General features: G+C 45.9%; 1 protein-coding gene across 1 annotated transcript in view; it reads left to right on the top strand.

Annotated features, from left to right (window-relative positions):
- FNDC3B (fibronectin type III domain containing 3B) overlaps positions 1 to 20,264 on the top strand; it is a 327,633-nt gene that overhangs the window by 255,697 nt on the left and 51,672 nt on the right. Inside the window, exons 12-22 of the mRNA XM_056849976.1 lie at positions 1,141 to 1,265; positions 2,166 to 2,340; positions 3,940 to 4,026; positions 7,548 to 7,686; positions 10,736 to 10,807; positions 12,257 to 12,375; positions 13,652 to 13,757; positions 15,478 to 15,653; positions 16,388 to 16,501; positions 18,465 to 18,614; positions 19,171 to 19,451. Coding sequence (XP_056705954.1) covers positions 1,141 to 1,265; positions 2,166 to 2,340; positions 3,940 to 4,026; positions 7,548 to 7,686; positions 10,736 to 10,807; positions 12,257 to 12,375; positions 13,652 to 13,757; positions 15,478 to 15,653; positions 16,388 to 16,501; positions 18,465 to 18,614; positions 19,171 to 19,451 — 1,544 coding nt within the window. The remainder of the gene's footprint in view (positions 1 to 1,140; positions 1,266 to 2,165; positions 2,341 to 3,939; positions 4,027 to 7,547; positions 7,687 to 10,735; positions 10,808 to 12,256; positions 12,376 to 13,651; positions 13,758 to 15,477; positions 15,654 to 16,387; positions 16,502 to 18,464; positions 18,615 to 19,170; positions 19,452 to 20,264) is intronic.

The following is a 20,264-nucleotide window of genomic DNA, read 5'->3' as shown; positions in this document are numbered from 1 at the left end:
ATGCCATTTCTGGTAGCAAATAAATGTTTTCGTGGATTAGTTTCTAAAAAATAACGAAACTGAAGATGAAAAAGCTAATAGACCCCCTTAGTAAATGGGCACTGATGGTTAGCCAAACGTTCATAAAAAATGGTTTCGTGTACTATAAAGTGATAGAAATGTGCTTGAAAGAGATCCTGGACTTTATCCAGAAACGGGAGCATTCTTTCATTCGTATTTTGATGCATCTCCCATTTTGCACGTAGCGGGCAGTCACACTAAAAACTGCATTCAAGTCCTGGTTGTTTTATGGCTGTTAAAATATATATTTTTTAAAAGACTATAAGCAAAACAGAATTGAAATAACAAAGATTAATACAAAACAAGAGAAAATCATATCGTAATCTCATTTACAATTGAGACAATTAAGACAGTTATACCAAAGGAAAATATATAACAATGATAGTGTAATGAGAATTCATGATAAAAGATAATGATGGTTATAAGCAGTATGTAATAAGATAATAGACACCATTAAGCAATAATTACCCTAATATTTTATCATAACTCATGAAATTCTTTGTTTGATACTTAATAACTAAAATATTTCTATTCACCAGTATATTAAGATGAATTATCAAATAATATTGGTGAAATACATAATATTAATTATTGTATTATCTTTCTATTAAAACCTAATTATTGGACCAAAATGTCTCATCATTCACTCCTCCCCAACCCGCACAAAAGCTGGACTTGGGTAACCTCCCTGTGATGGTCCCTCTGAAATCCTTGGTCCCAGGGTTGCTCCCCGCCAGACCCAGGAATTAATCTGGTCCTGGTTTTTAAGCTGAAATTCAGGTTTTAGTTTGATAAAAGCACCCCAGTTGCTTGAAGTCTGCAGTCCTACTGAAGGCAATCGCAAGCCCCTGCAAAAAAGAATTGTGTGCGTGTACATTAAACAAGGCGGAGCAAGCATTTCACCTTTAAAATGGCCACGTGCAGCCCTTTCATCTGTGATGTTTTGCTTGCATCCCCCCCCCCAAAAAAAAAACTTCCATGGTAAAGTTTTATCCTTCTTTTAGCCCCATTGATATTTGTAAGGTTTTGGGGAAAAGTAATTTAGGGATTTTGCTAAAACGATGCACTGTTTTTGTTCAGGGAAAACGAAACAACGGTTTCAGAGAATGTTACTTTGGGAGCCAAAAACACTACAAGGTGACGAAACTCTGTCCAGCTATGGGTTATACATTCCGATTAGCAGCTCAGAACGACGTCGGCACTAGGTAAGAAATCGCTTCCTGTTGAATTCCCAAACCAGTAGTGACCCAGTGTTTTTTGGATTCTGAATCACATTTTATTGCATTCAATTAGAATGTTGGATTAGGACCTGGGATATGGATGTTCAGAATTCCCTCTGTCTGGCATAAAGCTCACTGGGTGACCTAGGGCCGTTCATGCTTCCTTGGCTTGGCCTACCCTTCAGGATTGTTGTAGGTATAAAATAGCATGAAAGCCACATATGCCAATCTGAACTCCTCGGAGAAAGATCAAATCCATCGACATTATCCGGGAGATCTGTGCTTCCTTGCTCAGAGGGAGAGTGAGGTTGGACGTACCTTCAAACCTAGAGTCACAGATCAACATGGATACTCATCGAGGGGAAGCAAGGAATATAAAGAGGAAGTGGAGCAGCACTATGAAAGCCCTCTGGTGAAGCAGCTAAGAAGTACACCCAACACAACAGCCTCCTTGTCTTTAGGATGCAGTAGACCATGGCTGCTTTCACACATGCTGTATAATTCACTTTCAATCCACTTTCAATGCACTTTAACAATCGTTTGCAAGTGAATGTTGCCATTTCACACAGTAAAATCTATCTGCAAAGTGCATTGGAAGTGGATTGAAAGTGCATTATTCAGCATGTATGAACGCACCCCATGGCAGAGATTGGGCAGAAATGCATAGGACCTTACCACCAGAGCAAAGTGTGTGTGTGCGGGGGTGGGGGGGTTGCAGAAATTTTTACGAGTTCCTCCGGTTGCCGAAGTTTCGGAACCACTGCCCTAAACAAAAGGGAGCTGTTATTTGAGCAAGTTCCGCCTCTGCCTTTTGCAGAACCCAAAGAGTCCCACAAATTTTGTTTGAAGGGTTATTCTTTCATTTCTCTTTCTGCCACTTCACAGCGGCTTTAGCCAAGAAGTTGTGTGCTACACATCAGGGAACATTCCTCAGACCCCTTCTGCGCCGAGGCTCGTTCGGGCTGGAGTCACATGGATCACCTTGCAGTGGAATAAGGCAGAAGGCTGCACCCCAGAAGAAGTGATCACCTACGTCCTGGAGATTCAGGAGGAGGATAATGTAAGTGCTGAGATGAATACAACCTAAACGCAGAACGGTCTGGTGCAGACCCAAGGAGATGCCAGTCATTCTACTCATCATCCCACTTTCATTTTTTATCCCTCCTGAAGGAGGGGACACAGTCCCCGTTAAGAGTATGAGCATGGGTCTCCTCCTGTTTATTTTGTTTATTTTATTTATTTATTACTTCGATTTCTGTAAACCAGAGCTACTCTGCCGGGCTTATGGTTGAGGCCGGCGACGGCCCTCCCTGTAAATACTGGCCTCCCTAGTCCTTCCCCCTCCTTCCTGCTTCTAAGCCCTTTCCCTCCTTTTTGGGGTGGGTGTAGCCAGAGAGGTGTAGCGGTTGGAGTGTCAGGCTAGGACTGCAGAGGTGTGGGTTAAAATCCCCACTCATCATCCAGTGACCTTGGGCCAGCCATTTTCTCTCAGCCTAATAGACTGACTGAACATTGTGGTTGTGAGAGGGAACTGGAGGAGAGCCCACGTATGCTGGTGCTGAGCTCCTCGGAAGAACACCAGCATAAAAAGAATGTAATAATAGAACTTCAAGAGGATGAACAGACTTCCCCGTTCCCATTCTGTTCTTCCATGGATTGTCTGTTGCCCCTATTCTGCTCTGACCCTCTTCTGGTTGTTATATGGAGAAGGGGAGAATGGTGTGAGCCACTTCGAGTCCCCATTGGGGAGAAAAATGGGGTATAAATGAAGTAAACAAAGAAAAAAATATGGAGGATTTCTAATTAATTTCAGACTCGAAGAATGCACAGTTTGGCATCCCTTGTCTCCGGACACTGTATGTGTATTCTTAATTAGGCATATTGAAACAGTGCAGTTTGCAAAAACGTTTAGTGTGTGATGGGCAAGTTGGCGCATGTCCACATCAGTAAAGGGGTGATGGGTAGGAAGAGGAAGGGGAGGGCTGTGACTCAGTGGTAGAGCCTCTGCTTGGCATGAAGAAGGTCCCGGGTTCAATCCGTGGCATCTCCAGTTAAAGGGACTAGGCAAATAGGTGATGTGAAAGACCTCTACCTGAGACCCTGGAAAACCACTTCTAAGTAGACAATACTGACTTTGATGGACCAAGGGTCTGAATCAGTATAAGGCATGTGTCCATGTGTATATTTCCAACTTTTGGAGTATCGTAAATCAGATGACGGGCATGTGCTCAGATTCACATGCCCAACCACAAAACTAGTCAGCATAAAATAAGAAGAAATCCTTTTGGAGGAAATCTCAGTCTCCCTGTCTGCTCTAATTGACATCATCCAGTGACTGCAGCAGATGTTGATGAGGGAAGCTAGTGGATTTCCTCTTGTCCCATTGGTGTCAGAAAACAAGGCCTTAGCTATTCCAATGACTTTATGTCGCACAGAGGTTCTTACTGTGAGATTTCAGACGTTTGTAAAGCAGCACATTACAGCATGCTCCCTGGTGAAGAAGCCTGAATGGAAACAAACATGGTGGCGTACTCATGTGCCCACGTGTGTTCTCGGGGGGGAAATGCTGCTCTTTGTGCCATATGCCCAAGGAAGTAATATGTTGTTCTTTGTTCATGTGACACTGTTGATGGTATTGTGTTTTGGTCTTTAACTTTAGGATAGCGTGTTTCACCCAAAGTACACTGGAGAAGACCGTACCTGTACTGTGAAAAATCTCAAAAGAAGCACACAATATAAATTCAGGGTAGGTATTTCTTTCCCCTTTCACATCCCTTGCTGTTGTATCCATTAACTCAGAAAAGCATAATTTCAAAAAGAAGAGAGGAGGAGACACGGAGCTGCTGTTTTTCTGCAGAAGGTGCGTGTTTGCAATAACATCTAGCACTGGCTTACAAATTCTCTCAGGAAGACTGTATATGGAATAGAAAATTCTTTCCTCTTTCTCCAACAAGAATTCTGTATTGCTCATCAGTCGCTGTTCTTAAATGGCAGAAAGCAGCATCTGAAAATCAGCTGGCATATTTACCAAATTCAGAAAGCTGCTATAAAACTTGAGGCTTCATTAAATAGCATCTGCTTTTCTACCAATTATTTGCTTAGTCAATTCAGGTTACACACAGGTGTGTGTGCATTTGTTTATTTTATGTTTATTTGCTTTATTACTTAAAGCCACGCTATGCCCTTGGCTGTGAGGCAGCGAACAATATTAGCAACCAAGTTGCAAAGACATAAATAATATTCCAACTAACAAAATTAAAATATACAATTAAAATATACAATTAATTTAAGTAAAATTAAAACATACAGTTTACCAATTTGAAAGCCTTGTGAATTAAAAAACACAATCAATGAAGGGGCAGCCAAATTCTCTGGAATAAATGTACACTCCAACACATGTCATCTGCCTTGCATACCTTCCTAAATATAGCAATGGAAGGGGCCCTCCTGACTTGCTCTGGCAGAACTGGGCCCACCACAGAGAAGGCCCCGTGATCTTGCTGTGTGTGGACAGGCAGTCCTAAGGGGGAAGGCACCTTAAGAAGGGTGAGGTGGCCTGAAGAGCATAGCTGGCAAAGGGAAAACGCTTGAGGCCCTAGGCCATTGGATGAATGGCTTCAAATGTAATAACCACTACTTTGAATTGGTCTGGAAGCAGTAGCCAGTGCAGTTGATGCAGCACTGGAGTTGCATGTTCTGGGCAGCTGGCCCCCAGGAGAAGCTCGGCTGCTGCGTTCTGCAGCAGCTGGAGCTTCCGAGACATCTTCAGGGTAGCCCCACGTCAAGCATATTGCAGTAGTCCAGTCTGGAGGTAATGGTAGCGTGGATCAGCATAACCAGGTCAGCAGGATCTAGATAAGGGCCAGCTTACAGGCAATTGAGAGAAGGCGCTGCTACCAAGAGCACCCACCTGTTTATCCTTTAATGAGCCTGGGTCCAGGATATGTAAGCGGGCGTGTGTGCATTTCCATTTTGCTGAGACCTCAACATGTAGGCGCTTTAATGAGATACTGAATTAAAATAGAATCCTAGATTTGGAAGGGGACCTCTGAGGCCACCTAGTCCCCCCCCCCCCCCCCGCGCTTAATTTGGGGAATCAGAATCTAGAGAATCCTTAACAGGTATGGCTGCATCTTGCCTTTGTTCAGATACCTCCAACAAGGCATGGGCCACCAAATTCTTAGGTGTTGTAATTCGTAGTTTAATAAACAAAAGCTACCGCTTAGCAGGAAAGGTCACCTTTCATAGTTTTCCTATTCATTCCATAATGGAGTAGTAGAAAAGAGCAAGAGTCCAGTAGCACCTTAAAGACTAACAAAAATATTTTCTGGCAGGGTATGAGCTTTCGTGAGCCACAGCTCACTTCTTCTTTCCGTAATGGAGTAACACATTAGGGCCAAAGAAGCCTCCGAAAAGAAAAAGATAAAGCTGCCCTTGAGTGAAAACTTACTCTTGCAGATTAAAGATATAGTTGACTAATCAACCAATTAAAATATGCAGCTTCTTTTATTTTTGTCTTTTCTTGCTACTTCCCAGCATGCCAAGAGGTGCACACAGAAACTGAGACAGCAGCTTTCCTTATGACTCTCACACTTCCTCAGTAGAGCACTAATGTGGTACTAGGGTTGCCAACTCCAGGTTGGGAAATTCCTGGAGATTTCAAGGGCCAAACCCTAGGAATGGTGGGTTTTGGACTGGAATGGGAGCTTAGCGGGATATGATGCCATAGAGTTCACCCTCCATAGCAGCCATTTTCTCCAGGGGAACTGATCTGTCATCTGGAGATCAGTTGTAATTCCAGGCGATCTCCAGGTCCTACTTGGGAGGCTGGCAACCCGGTGCGGAACTACTGCTTTGAACAGTGCATTAGCAGTTTTAACCTTTGATGCAATTTTAGTGTCTATCCACAAGGTGGCAGCCTTTCTTTTTTGTTAACACAATCAAGCGCTCTTAATTTACATCTTTGTGCGCACATAGGGCTTGTTTAACAAAGATAACTGGAAAGCCATTCCCTAGTTTGGCTTTGAGCATCGTATCCCGTGTGATTGCTCAGAGGAATAATGTTTTCAGTGGGAAACACTTTACATGTACCCTTGTTGATAACTAAGATGCGTGTCTGTATTAGGTGGACGATTCTTTCGGAGCTGTTTAAAACCAGGATTGCAGCTCCACCTTCCCCTCTAGTAAAAGAGGTTTTTACAAACATGCAAAATTAAGAGTGAAAGCGATAAGGGTCTGTACACCATAGAAAGCAATGCCTTTCCATAAACGTTTGTAACAGTTTATTTGTGCACAGTTTCAGATGTTAAATTGGGGGATAGTCAACTATGCGTTCTGGGAGTACATGCTACCTGCCAACCTCCTGATGCATGCAGATGTTGCGTTTTCGAGCAAGTCTATTGGCGCCATTTTCCCTATAGCACATGCTCACTTCGTGTTTCTGTGTCACATTTTGGTAATTCCCGCAATATTTCAAACTTTCTCATTATTGTTCCAATTCATTTTTTTATACATAATGCTGTTGCACACTTAATAGTACAGTAAGTTTAAGCATAACTTTTATATGCACTGGGAAACCAAAAAATTCCTGTGACTCGCTTTATTCGTGTGAGCCCAGCATCGGTTGGGGAATGAGGGCAGGGGTATAAAACTAACTAAATATATGTTGCGGTGGTCTGGAACCAAACCCGCAATATCTCTGAGGTATGCTTGTAAACTATTACTACTGGTTTCATTAGGGACTGGTTTCATTAGGGTCTTAATTCCAAGTAGCGAGCACAATCCAAAAAAGGGTAAGGCGTGTTTAAAATAGGCTAAACTCCACGTTACTGAACAGCACTTGTGAGTTCTGTTCAGTGAAACTGACTCCATACAGGTATCGGCTTGGATCCGACAGAGCTTTTCCACGAGCAGAGGGATTTTCACCCATGGAGCGCAACTTTCTCGCTTCTCACTGCAACCCCCAATGCCCCCTTGCAATGCCGCTCCTGAGGTCCTCAGAGAGCATAATTTCAGGGTGTGGTGGAGTAGTGGGAGAATGCTGTGCTGCATCCGAGCCTGCGTCTGGTGTGGTTCGAATCCCAGCATTAGAGGCTTGCTAATGAAATGTCTGAGAACGGTTGAATGTCTGAATTTAATGAACTTTAGCAGTGCTGTTGCGTAAAGGGTATTTTTACTGGCAAAGGCGCTTGTGGGCGGCTTCGGAGTAACTCGGACCATGCCGCTTGCTTCTCTGGCGTGCAGCTAATCGTTTTTATCTTGTTCCAGCTCATTGTCTCCAATGTAGAAGGGAAGAGTAATCCCAGTGACATCTTGGTCTGCACCACAAGCCCTGACAGGCCCGGGCCCCCCACCAGACCTGTGGTTAAAGGGCCGGTAACATCTCATGGCTTCAGTGTCAAATGGGGTAAGAGCACTCCTCCACGTTACTAGACCTCATTGTCTTAAGGCAGTCATGTCCAAAGTCCGGCCCAGGGGCCAATTGCGGCCCCTGGGCCGGTTTAAACAGGCCTGTTTTGCAGAGAGAGAAAAGGGGGCGTGTGGGGGCTGCGCCTGCGCTTTGCATCCCCAAACGAGGGGGCGACGCTTGGGCGGAGGGTCGCCTCGATTAGCTGTCTCAGCCCCACCCCCCGGAATGAAGGCCAGCGAGTCTGAAACCCTAGAGAGGCCACCTCCTTCTTACCCAGAGCCCATGTGTGGGGACGCAGCCTTTGTTGTTCTGATGCATGGAAAAGCAGCAGCAGCTTCTCCCAAGTGGGTCAAGGGGGATCCTGAGGATGGGTTGGGGGGGACTCGAGGGTGGGAAAGGTGGCGGGGGGGAAGGGAAATGCAAGGGAGGTCAGAGGCTGGCCCCAATCCGGGAGAGGAAAGACACCCCCTCCACACACACACACACACACACACACACACACACAAACACCGAAAAGCCTGGGAGTGGGGGGGGGGCTGCTCCGTCTGGCTCTCCTTTTTCCTCCTTCCTCTCTGCAGAAGGCTGGAGTGGGGGGGAGATGCAGCCCCTTCCCTGCATTGCGGAGGCCTCGCGAGGGATCCAGATTTGCAGGGTGGGTGGGAGGGAGGAGGGGAGAGACTGGATGGGTCTGGAGTGGGGGGATTGTGAGTCAAGGAAAGGCAGGGGGGAGAGGGGGCTGGATTTGGGGACGGGAGGTGTTTGGAGTCAGACCCCCCAGCAGGTTCTCTCCAAGGCAAGTGGCTGCTTCAAAAGAAGGGATGGGGTGGGGGAAATAAATGACTCCTGGCATATATCGTATTTGGAAATGAGGCGCATTCAGACGGAGCCAAGTCTGCAGAGGACACCCGTGTTCATTCCGGAGGTCAAAGCCCCGAGCAGAGAGCAAAGAGGTCAGAAGGAAAGAAGAAGAGAAGGACTGGTTTTTATTCCCACTTTCTCTACCACTTAAGAGTGGCTTACAATCACCCTCCCCACAACAGATACCCTGTGAGGTAGGTAAGGCTAAGAGAGCTGTGGCTAGACCAAGGTCACCCAGCTGGCTTCGTGTGTAGGAGCGGGAGAAACAAATCCAGCTCACCAGATTAGCCTCCACCGCTCATGTGGAGGAGTGGGGGAATCAGACCCGGTTCTTCAGATCAGACTCCACCTCTCCAAACCACCGCTCTTAACCACTACACCACGCTGGCTCTCATGGGGAGAAAAACTCCACATTCCTCCCTGCACGGGAGATGTCAGAGTGATTGAATCTTGGACTCCATGAGAATGAAAACCAGTTTATTTCCTGGCTCAGATGAGGGGAGGTCAGAATACCCCCGGCATGGTTGAAGGGAGAGAGTCGACAGTCCCAGAGAGGCACATGAGCAGGGGGTGGGGGAGGAAGAGTTCCTGCTCCCTCCCTACAGAAGGAAGGTTGGAGATTTAGAAGCTGGGGGGCGTCCGGTGAGCTTAAGGGGGTTTTGGGGAAAGGAAGGAATGTAGCTATGGTTTTTGTGGTGCAGTCTGTGGTTATGGGCATAATAAGTATGCCATTTGCAATAAACTTTGCATAAAATAGTTAATTTGCATTTAATTAATTTAATTAAGAATGTATTCGGCCCTCACGCATGTTCACTTCATCAAATCCGGCTCTTTGAAAAAAGTTTGGACACCCCTGTCTTAAGGCCTCAAACCCTTAAAAGGAGATGGTAAAGACAGCTTAAGTAGAAGAAAGCAATATGTAGCTTAATGGCGTTTGGTGCCAAGGGCGAATGCCTCAGGGAGAGGTTGGGGAAAGGAGAATCAAGTAGCAGTGGAGTACCTAGGAAGGTTCAGCTACACTGGCCTAAGAAATACAAATGGGATTTTGGCAGGCGTCTTGAGGTGCCTGTAAAAAAAATTGTGTGAAAACAGGGAGTTGAAGCAGATTAAACCAACGTACTGTTTTGTTTGCATTGTGAATGATAGAAGTATATACCAGTGAATCAAATACTGGTTCAGCTTTGAGATACTCTCATCTCTTCCCTCCCATGGCTCAGGAAAGCCATTACAAAAATATTTAAAGCAGCATTTGTGCAGGTGTTTGTTTAAACTCCATTTCCCGTGTGTTTTCAAGCACTGACAATTTTTCAAAAATGCTGCTGGAACTGGGAAGGGGAAGCAGGTTTGTAACTTAATGGGCACTGACCAATCAGTGCTGTGCACCGTGGACTTCTAATGCCACGTTGCTTAGCTGGCTTGTCCTGAACATGACCCAAGAGGGAAAACAGCTGGCCTGAATGGAACACGGTGGATGAACTTTCATAGCAACCCAACCCTGCTCAAATGACATGACAGCTACGTGCATCCTGGGAGCAGATGGGAAGAACTTTAGAAAGAGAAAGGGGGATGCACTTCCAGGAACGGGATAACTGCATGAGAAATTATGCAGAGATGAGAATATGTTAAACATCTAAGAATGAGGAGAAGAAGAAGAGCTGGTTTTTATGTGCTGACTTTCTCTACCACTGAAGGAAGAATCAAACCGGCTTACAATCACCTTCCCTGCCCCTCCCCAGAACAGTCACCTTGTGACATAGGTGGGGCTGAGAGAGTTCGGAGAGAACTGTCACCCAGCAGGCTTCATGTGGAGGAGTGGGGCATCGAACCTGGTTCTCCAGATCAGAGTCCATCGCTCTTAACCACTACACTACACTGTCTGTACACCACTTGTATCATTCACGATGCAAACAAACTTCACCACACTGTATTTGTCTTGTTATCATCCAAAAGATGCTTCTTGAGAGTCATGGACGGAAGCTTAGCAGTTAACAAAGCTTTTCTTTTGAGGAGCAAGCATTCACATCCGCAGGTCTTCCTGGGATAATGGAGAAAATTTGAACTAGATGGGGGAGTGTCAGCCAATTGTGAGAGATGCTTGTCCATGGTTTCTGTAAAAGCTAGCATACAATAAAGGTAAGGGATTTTTGGTTTCATTGTGCTGTGATTCTCTTTTTTTGTTTTGTAACAGATCCTCCTGAGGATAATGGTGGTTCAGAAATTCTAAATTACTTGTTAGAAATTTCAGAAGGAAGCTCTGAAGGTAAATTGAATGGGTGTATGTTTACTCCACTTTTTTTTTTTTTAATGATCCCTATTCTACTGTGTGAAAGTACTATTGGATGAAATCAGTTGAAAACAAGGGCACGACAGTTGCCCCAAAATAGTGTTATTCCAGGGGTTATGGAACCGGGATGACCTTTTTCCCCCTCTCAGACTCCTTTGGCTGTGGGTTAATCCCTAAATAAATGAGAATCGCCGTGTAAAATGTGCACTTGTAGCAAGCAAGATCCTGGGATCTTCTTGAATTGGTGGTGGCGGAAAGTGCGGTCAAGTTACAGCCAACTTACGGCGATCCCGTAGGGTTTTCAAGGCAAGAGTCATTCAGAGGTGGTGTGCCATTGCCTGCCTTTGTGTAGCAACCCTGGACTTCCTTGGTGGTCTCCCATCCAAGTACGAAACAGGGCAAACCCTGCTTAGCTTCTGAGATCTGATGACCTGAGGCTATGTTGGGTTTCCAGGTCAGGGCACTCCTGAATTGTAGTTTATAATTTAGTTGTTTCTCACTGACCTTATATACTGCAAGATGGATCCCAGGCAATATGAACCCTCTTTGAAAACTCAAAGTGGAGCATATATGCTGATTTGTTTGTGTGGGCCATTGTTTTGTAAAGTGCCAAAACTAATGATGATGATGGGTGATCTAGCAGGAACTTTTTGCCCACAGAAGGGATTTCCATCTGGGGAAAAGTACTTCTTTACCTTCCCTCCTCTGCAGTACATGGGGATCCCCTAAATGCTGTTCCTTGGGAGACCGGGGGAGAGCAGGAACCGCATAAGGGGTGATTCGAGGTTTGGGGAGGGACCGTGGCTCTGTGGTAGAGCATCTGCTTGGCGTGCAAAAGGTCCCAGGTTCAATCCCTGGCATCTCCAGTTAAAGGGACTAGGCAGGTAGGTGATGTGAAAGACCTGAGACCCTGGAGAGCTGTTGCCAGTCTGAGTAGACCATAATGACTTTGATGGGCCAAGTCTGCAATGTTCGTGTAGGAGGATTGGTGAAAATCAGAAATCAGGTTAGCAGAAATTTCCTGCAGGATCCTACCATATTATTGGAATGGTAGTGCTGTATTTTCACACACTGAGTTCAACTTTTTAAAATTTTCATGGCTGATCTTGGTATTTGGAGCATGAAGTTAGCGTTTGGAATGTAAGGTTTGTATATAGGCACCCAGAAGAGAAAACAAGACTTTTATGCATGGTGGAGACAACCCAACATTTAAAAAAGCATCTCGTCTGCCTTCCTCATTCATAAACCGCTTTAGATTATCCTTTTCAGCACAAGGGACTCAATAGTATAAAACCTGGTTGGCTGCTTCTGCCCATTAATGCCCCCGCTTCCATTAATGACTGGAAGGCCTGTGATTTAATGAAGTCTTAAGTGGGACGCTAGCCCTGTAGTGATGGTTTGATCTGTTTCCAATTAACCTCACAGCAAATCAATGGGAAGTAGCCTACAGAGGATCTGCAACCGAATGTATATGTACCTACTTGAAACCAGGCACTTTGTATAAGCTCCGGGCATGCTGTATTAGCACTGGTGGACACAGTCAGGTCAGTATGGGGGAACCTTTTTCATTCCCTCTCCCTTTATCCTAAAAGCTTTTCTCGTGTGCTGTTGTGTAGCAGGGGAGGGAGTGCTTGCTGAATTGTATTTGCTGTAAGCTGTAGCAGAGCTAACAGGGTAGTGTGTGTGTGTTAAGAAAAATGAGGGACATGCATACTGGATGGGGGATACACTTCTGGGTAGCAGTGTGTGTGGACAAGATCTTGGGGTGCGGGTGGACCATAAGTTAAATATGAGCAGCCAGTGTGATACAGCAACAAAAAAAGCTAGTGCAATCTTGGAGTGCATCAACAGAGGCATAACATCCAAATCACAAGATGTCATAATTCATCTGTACACTTCTGCACCTGGTCAGGCCACACCTGGAGGATTGTGTGCAGTTCTGGAGGCCTCACTTCAAAAAGGTTGTGGACAGAATGGAGCGGGTGCAGAGGAGAGTGATGAGGATGATCAGGGGCCTGGAGACCAAGCCCTGTGAGGAAAGACTGAGGGACTTGGGAATATTCAGTGTGGAGAAGAGGAGGTTGAGGGGGGACATGATTGCTCTCTTTAAGTATTTGAAGGGCTGTCACTTAGAGGAGGGCAGAGAGCTGTTCTTGTTGGCAGGAGAGGATAAAACTCGCAATAATGGGTTTAAATTGAGGGTGGAAAGGTTCCGGCTGGATATTAGGGGGGGGGGAATTTACAGTAAGAGTTGTTCAACAGTGGAATCAGCTACCTTGGGAGGTGATGAGCTCCCCCTCTCTGGCAGTTTTCAAGCAGTGGCTGGACAAACACTTGTCAGGGATGCTCTAGGCTGATCCTGCACTGAGCAGGGGTTGGACTAGATGGCCTGCATGACCCCTACCAACTCTACTATCTATGATTCTATGATTAATACTGCTAAATGAGAGAAAGTCCACAAATACTTCCCTGCAAGTTTTTTTTTCTTTTCTTTTTTTTGCAAGTTACCAAAGTTTTGCAGTGTGTGTACTGGTTAGAGAACTGAAGACCTGGGTTCAAATCCCCACTCTGCTATGAAACTCAACCAGTTTACTGCCAATCACTCTCTTTTAGCATAGCCTGATTCACAGGGGGGTTGTGAGAGTAAAATGGAGGGAGGACAATCACGCTTAATTCCTTGGAGTAAGGATGTAATTAGACATCAAATGCATGCTTATTTTTCTCTGTTCTTTGTTTTTCTCTGATTGTCGCGATCGTATCTCATTTCACGTGCCATCTGGTCGGCCGGTGTGCTAAATCTGCTGTGCTTCCTTTCTGCAGTGTTCCGAAAGTTTACTTGTCCGTACCCTCAGCGTTGCACCAGGCCAGTGTCAACCCCCGCGAGTGTTGGGGAAACCAAAGCATAAAGAAGTGCAGCTTCAGTGGGGTGAGTGAACTTGGGGAGAGGGCTGACATGAACTTGTTTGTTTGGGTCATTCCACTGCCTGATGGCAAGACCGCATGTGTATGTTTTGACTTCTGAAACGATTGTCGGGGGTCAGTAGACTCAAATGCAGGTGATAGCCATGGTTCAAAGCATCGATGTCCACTCTGCAGCGGTCTCAGGTGCATAGCAGAGGCACAAGTGGGCTGCTGTAAGAAGGGGAAATGTTTCACCAGCCTGTGCAGATGACCCGTCCATGTATTGCTTTGCTACGTGATGAGGGAGAGCAGGCATGAGCACACGGGCCCAGCCCCTGCCTCCGTGTGATCGCCAAGTTGCCCGCATAGTATGAACGAGCAAAGGAAGTTCCAACAAGGACACTGCGATCAGTGAGGTTAGGACAGCAGCATCGCCAGTGGAGAGGAGGGGGCCCTTCCTCCATGCATTCACACTGTGCAAGTGATTCGGTAATTGTTGGGGGGGGGCAGCACACTCCTGCTTGCTCTCCCTCTCTGCGCAGTGAGTCAACACGAGATGGGTCATGGGCATAGGGGCTACTGTGTTTATTGCAAAAAGTTGTGGTCGTCAGACCTATCAGGAGCCAAATGTACCATTGCTAGCTTCAGCCCAGTTCTTAGCTGCGGTCGTGTAGCTGTTTTTGAACTGAAACCTGTTGCGTTCTCAATAGTGCTTTGTCAAAACGCGTTCAAAGCATTCATTTGAAAAAGATTTGGAAAAAAATTCTGAAAAGCAGCTTGAGAGCTGAATGGATGATAACAAAGTAAAAAGCGGTGGATTGTATCTAAACAAGCACAGTAGAAAATCAAATGGTTTGACCTGCAATAGCGGTTCCATCGGAGATGGCCACTGTGATGCCTTTCGTCCAGGATAACTCCAAGCGGCTACTCAGATTAGGTTTCAGGTATGTCGATATCCAGGACAGATGAACAGCTCCGTTTGCAAAAGGCTCTGTGTAAAAATGACTACTTCCCCCACCCTCCGGTCTTAAAATGCACAAAAAAGATTGGCATCCCATTCGTATTCATTTTGAAGTGGAAGGAGGCCATTTATGCTGGTGTTCTCTTCATAATTGATACAGATGTTCCATCTAGACCAGGGGTGTCAAACATAAGGCCCGTGTGCCGGATTCGGCCCCTTGAGGATTCTTATCTGGCTCGCAAGCCCGCCAAGGCAGCCACCCCTGCTAGTCTCGACCTGGGCTGGCAAGGCATGACCCGGCCCGAACAAGTGACACTTACGTCATATCCGGCCCCTGTAACAATTGAGTTTGACATCTCTGATCTAGACATTAGGAAGAATTTTCTAACAGAGCGGTTCCTCAGTGGAACAGGCTTCCTCGGGAGGTGGTAGGTTCTCCTTCTCTGGGGGTTTTTAAGCAAAAGCTAGATGGCCATCTGCTAGCAATGCTGATTCTATGACCTTAGGCAGATCATGAGAGGGAGGGCACCTTGGCCATCTTCTGGGCATGGAGTAGGAGTCACTAGGGGTGTGAGGGGGAGGTAGTTGTGAAATGCCTGCATTGTGCAGGGGGTTGGACTAGATGGCCCTGGTGGTCCCTTCCAACTCTATGATTCTATGATTTGGGACACCTTCTCGCTTATTTTTTATCGGAGGACTGCACACGTGTGTTTGTACCTGGTAAAATATCAGTGGCAGCGAATAACGGCTGGTAACATAACAATTTTATGATGCCTCTTCCTAGATGCTCCCCCTGTGTCAGATACAAATTGTCACATCTCTGCGTACAGCGTAGAGATGACCGGACCTGAAGAAGCTGTTTCTGAGGTGTATCATGGCCCGGACCTCGAATGTACCATCACCAATCTCCTGCCTGGGACAACGTATCACTTCAGAGTGAGGGCTTTGAACGATGGAGGGGTAAGGGAGCGACTATGTACAAGCCAATGTGTGTGTGAATGGTTAGGAGTGTTGGAACTGGCCCTTAGAAACTGTAGATGAAATGCTTGTTATGAATATATAAAATTACACTTCCACCATTGGAACTGTTGCTAGGAGATCACAGACTGTTCATAAACATTCTGTTTTGTTAAGGAAGGCACCAGTCGTGAGGTCCTTAAAAGATCCACTTGCTATGAAGGGAGTGGGACTAGGAGGAAAATCTTAACTGGGCTCAGAAGGGGCTGTTAGGCTAGGGGACCGTAGAATCGGAAGGGATGTCTGAGGATATCAGAAGAGCCCCAGAGACAGAAGGGAATGAGAAAATCGTAACTGGGATCCTTAATTTAAATGTGAAGTATTATTCAGAAAAGCTTTAGATTTTAGATAAAAGAAGATTGCTGAGGTCCAAAGTGATTGTCTGTTTTATATTCTGAAATATGAAAATATGGAACAAGTGGGGTGTGACTATTTATGTGTTTGGAAAAATGTTCATAATATGGAGACAGTTGACAATTGCAGGGAATGTTGACCAGTACTCAAGTGCTGGTGTGGGGAGGGGTGTCGGAAATGGTGAGTGACGCTAGTGAATGTGGACATTGACCTCTTGGGGGATTCTCGACATTCACCTGTCTCTATATTTTCAAAAATCTCCATGTTGGACAATCACCGTAACAAATACATGTGTGTTACATAGTGTATATTTTCCCCCTTAGTATGGGCTGTTTTCCAAAGCCACAGAAGTTACAACAACCGCTGGGCCTCCTGGGCAGTGTCAAGCGCCATGCCTCAGCTTCCTTTCAAACACAAGTGTACTTGTTAGCTGGGAGGTAAGATGAGTTCCCTTGTTAAACACATATATATTAGTACTTTGATTCCACTTTGGCTGTAAGATCAGCACACAGGAATGACCTAGTTAGTTATAGAACGTTCCCTCAGAAGGGGATTTTATAAAAGGAAGGGTGCCTGACTGTGTACGATAGCTTTTTCCGATGGTCCCATCAATGGCAGTTGGAAGGGGAGGGGCCATGGCTCCGTGGTAGAGCGTCTGCTTGGCATGCAGAAGGGCCCAGGTTCAGTCCCTGGTATCTCCACTTCAAGGGACCAGGCAAGTAGGTGATGTGAAAGACCTCTTCCCTGAGACCCTGGAGAGCCGCTGCCAGTCTGAGTAGACATTAGGAAGAATTTTCTAAAAGTCAGAGTGGTTCCTTGGTGGAACAGGCTTCCTTGAGAGGTGGTAAGCTCCCCTTCCCTGGAGGTTTTTAAGAAGAGGTTAGATGGCCATTTGTCAGCAATGCTGATTCTATGACCTTAAGCAGATGATGAGAGCGTGGGCATCTTGGGCATCTTCTGGGCAAGGAGTAGGGGTCACTAGGGGTGTAGGGGGGAGGTAGTTGTGCATTTCCTGCAGTGTGCAGGGGGTTTGACTAGATGACCCTGGTGGTTCCTTTCAACTCTATAATTCAATACTGACTTTGATAGACCAAGGGTCTGATTCAGTATAAGGCAGCTTCATGTGTTCAAGTTGCGGGGGGGGGGGGGAGGCTCTGTGGCTCAGTGGTAGAACATCTGTTCAGCCTGCAGAACATCCCAGGTTCAAACCCCGGCATCTCCAGGTAAAAGGATCCAGGTAGGAGGTGAGGTTGAAGACTGCTGCTGAGACCCTGGAGAGATGTTGCCCCTCAGAGTAGACAATGTTGGCCTTGATAGACAAGTGGTCTCTGTATGAGGCAGCTTCATGTGTTCAGCTGCAGCTGGATCCTGGCATCATGGATAGCTCATCGTTGCTCAGAGAACTATTAACAGAGGTGCTTTAGCCTCAGGGGAATGCTAACAATTTCCTTCCTACAGCCCTTAAGGAAACATTCAGATTGTGTCCATGACTGTCGAGATCATTCAAACAAAACTATTTTAAAATGTGGGATATGACTGAGGTGGAATTTTTATGTGGGTGTTAAAAATGGACACCTATGAAAGAGCATAGGCAAGACAGGTCATCAACTAGAGTGGTGAATTTTGCCCACATCCCGAGCAGAATTTCCATCTGTCACGGTTTCTAAGCTCTGCGTCAGAGTGATCACTGAGTTAGGCTGAGGTTCCTTCTACTCTTTTAAACAACTGCCCCAACCTTAGTTGTTTGTTTTATGTGAATCTATCCCAGCTGCTCAGAAAGAAGACTTAGTCCAGAGAAGAAAAACTTCATTTTATTTGTGACAAGTATGATGATTTCCCACTCTTATTTAACTTCTATTCCATTTTCCCACCTGGCCAAGACTAAGCGTTACTTGGATGCAGCAAAATGCTGCTAAATTTCTAACTCTGGGTACGTTCATAATTATTGTTTGAATGAAATTGAGGCAATGAAGCTAAACAATTTTAGAGCTGGTAGGGAAAATGATTGCATATGTTTAATTTTTCCCCCTTAAAAAAACTTCTGGGGCTTCCCCCACTCCCCCAAAATGTTTTCACCATGACTTAGAAACTTGCAGAAATTTTACGGATCAGGTTCTACCACAGCATTCCATCTGTGCTCACATGTTGATCCAGTTCTGTCCCTGCGGTGGACCGGCTTAAAGGAACGGTTCTGCCAGCCTGTTTTTCTCCACTCCTTCCTGGTTCTGGAAGCACCATGGGAGAGACTCAGCCGCTCAATCAGACGCAAATATCAGACCGCAACGGCTTTATAATCTTAAGTGATTCCTGTGTTTCATGCTTTTCTTTCTATTAACCTGTGAAAAGATAGTGAAGCATTTTTAGACTCGAATACAACCAAGCGGTTTGTGTGTTTTGCAGAGTCCGGAGAGCTTTGGTGCAGACATCTCGGAGTACAGACTGGAGTGGGGAGAAGAAGAGGAGTCTTTAGAACTGGTGTACAATGGCACAAGCAACTCCTTTGAAATCGGCCAGTTGTCGGCCTCCACACACTATTTCTGTAGACTACAGGTAAACAGCATGTTCAGGAGCACTAAGATCATAAGATGAGCCCTGCTGGATCTGACCAGTGGTCCATCTAGTCCAGCATCCTGTCTCACACAGTGGCCAACCAGTTGACTTGGAGGGCCAACAAGGGATAGATGCCAAGGCCTTCCTCTGATACTGCCTCCTGGCAGACACTGATTTTCAAACTATTTGAAGTGGGACTCACTTCTAACTCAGTGTGGTGTAGTGGTTAAGAGCGGTGGTTTGGAGCAGTGGACTCTGATCTGGAGAACCGGGTTTGATTCCCCCACTTCTCCACAGGAGCGGGGGAGGCTAATATGGTGAACTGGATTTGTTTCCCCACTCCTATACACAAAGCCAGCTGGGTGACCTTGGGCAAGTCACACTCTCTCAGCCTCACCTACCTCACAGGGTGTCTGTTGGAGGAGGGGGAAAGCAAGGTGATTGTAAGCCAGTTTAATTCTCCCTTAAGTGGTAGAGAAATTCGGCATATAAAACTCTTCTTCTTCTTCTTCTTCTTCTTTTGGGATGTAGTGAATGTAATATGTTTATTCTGTAGGCAATCAACCAGGCAGGAGCGGGACCTTATAGTGACCTAGTCACCTGCAGAGTGCCAGCATCGGTACCTGATGCCATCACCGTCCTCTCTGTCTCAGATGACGAGCACCTGGATGCCTACCCGCTATCACCCTCTGTGTGCCTTGCATTGAACTGGGAAGAACCGTGCAATAATGGGTCCGAGATCATTTCCTACAATATCGACCTTGGCGATATTACCATCCCAGTGGGTAATGTCACGAGTTACGTTATAGATGACCTGCTTCCAGAAACAACGTACCGGTGAGTCTTACTCAACAGCTGCAGCATTCTTCAGCACACTTAACAAAAAGTCATCGTGTAGACAGAGAATACTTTTCGTAAGGAAACTGCCCAGAATGTATTTGCAACGAACTAAACAGTAATTCAGTAATGAATCTCAGCAGGTTTTTATTGAAGTTCACGGCATTTGCTTGTTGCAAACTCCACCTACTGATGTGGGGCAAATTTCAGTCTGTGGATAAAGTCTGATCAGCTGTTGTGATTAAACAATTAAAGTTTGTGGCCCTGTTCTGTACAGTTAGGGAGTAACCATGCAAGTAATGACCTGTGCCATGGAAGTGAAGTTTTCCCTCTTGTTTAGGGAGTGGAACCAACTTTGTCTTCTCCCCTTGGTGGTGGAAAATGCCATTAAGTCACAGCCGACTTATGACAACCCCATAGGGTTTTCAAGGCAAGATAGTTTGCCATTGCCTGCCTCTGCATAGCAACCCTGGACTTCCTGGACTTCCTTATTGGTCTCCCATCCGCTTAGCTTCCAAGATCTGACAATATAGGGCTATCCTGGGCCATCCAGGTCTGGGCCTTCTCCTCAGTACCAGGAAAATAGCCTTCCTACATCTCAAGCTCCTTCTGGCAAGGAGGACGCCATCTTGCAAAGGCATTGAGGACTGCTTCTACCCTCTTCCTCTCCCTGCTGTTATTCCCCACAGAGACGGACCAATCTCAAAAGAGTTTCCGTCTAGACATTAGGAAGAACTTTCTAACCATTAGAGTGGTTCCTCAGTGAAACAGTCTTCCTCGGGAGGTGGTAAGCTCTCCTTTCCTGAAGGTTTT

Source organism: Euleptes europaea, chromosome 5 (assembly GCF_029931775.1).
Source record: "Euleptes europaea isolate rEulEur1 chromosome 5, rEulEur1.hap1, whole genome shotgun sequence".
NCBI lineage: Eukaryota > Metazoa > Chordata > Lepidosauria > Squamata > Sphaerodactylidae > Euleptes > Euleptes europaea.
The sequence above is the reverse complement of the archived record's forward strand: the minus strand, read 5'-3'. Positions and strand labels throughout refer to the sequence as shown.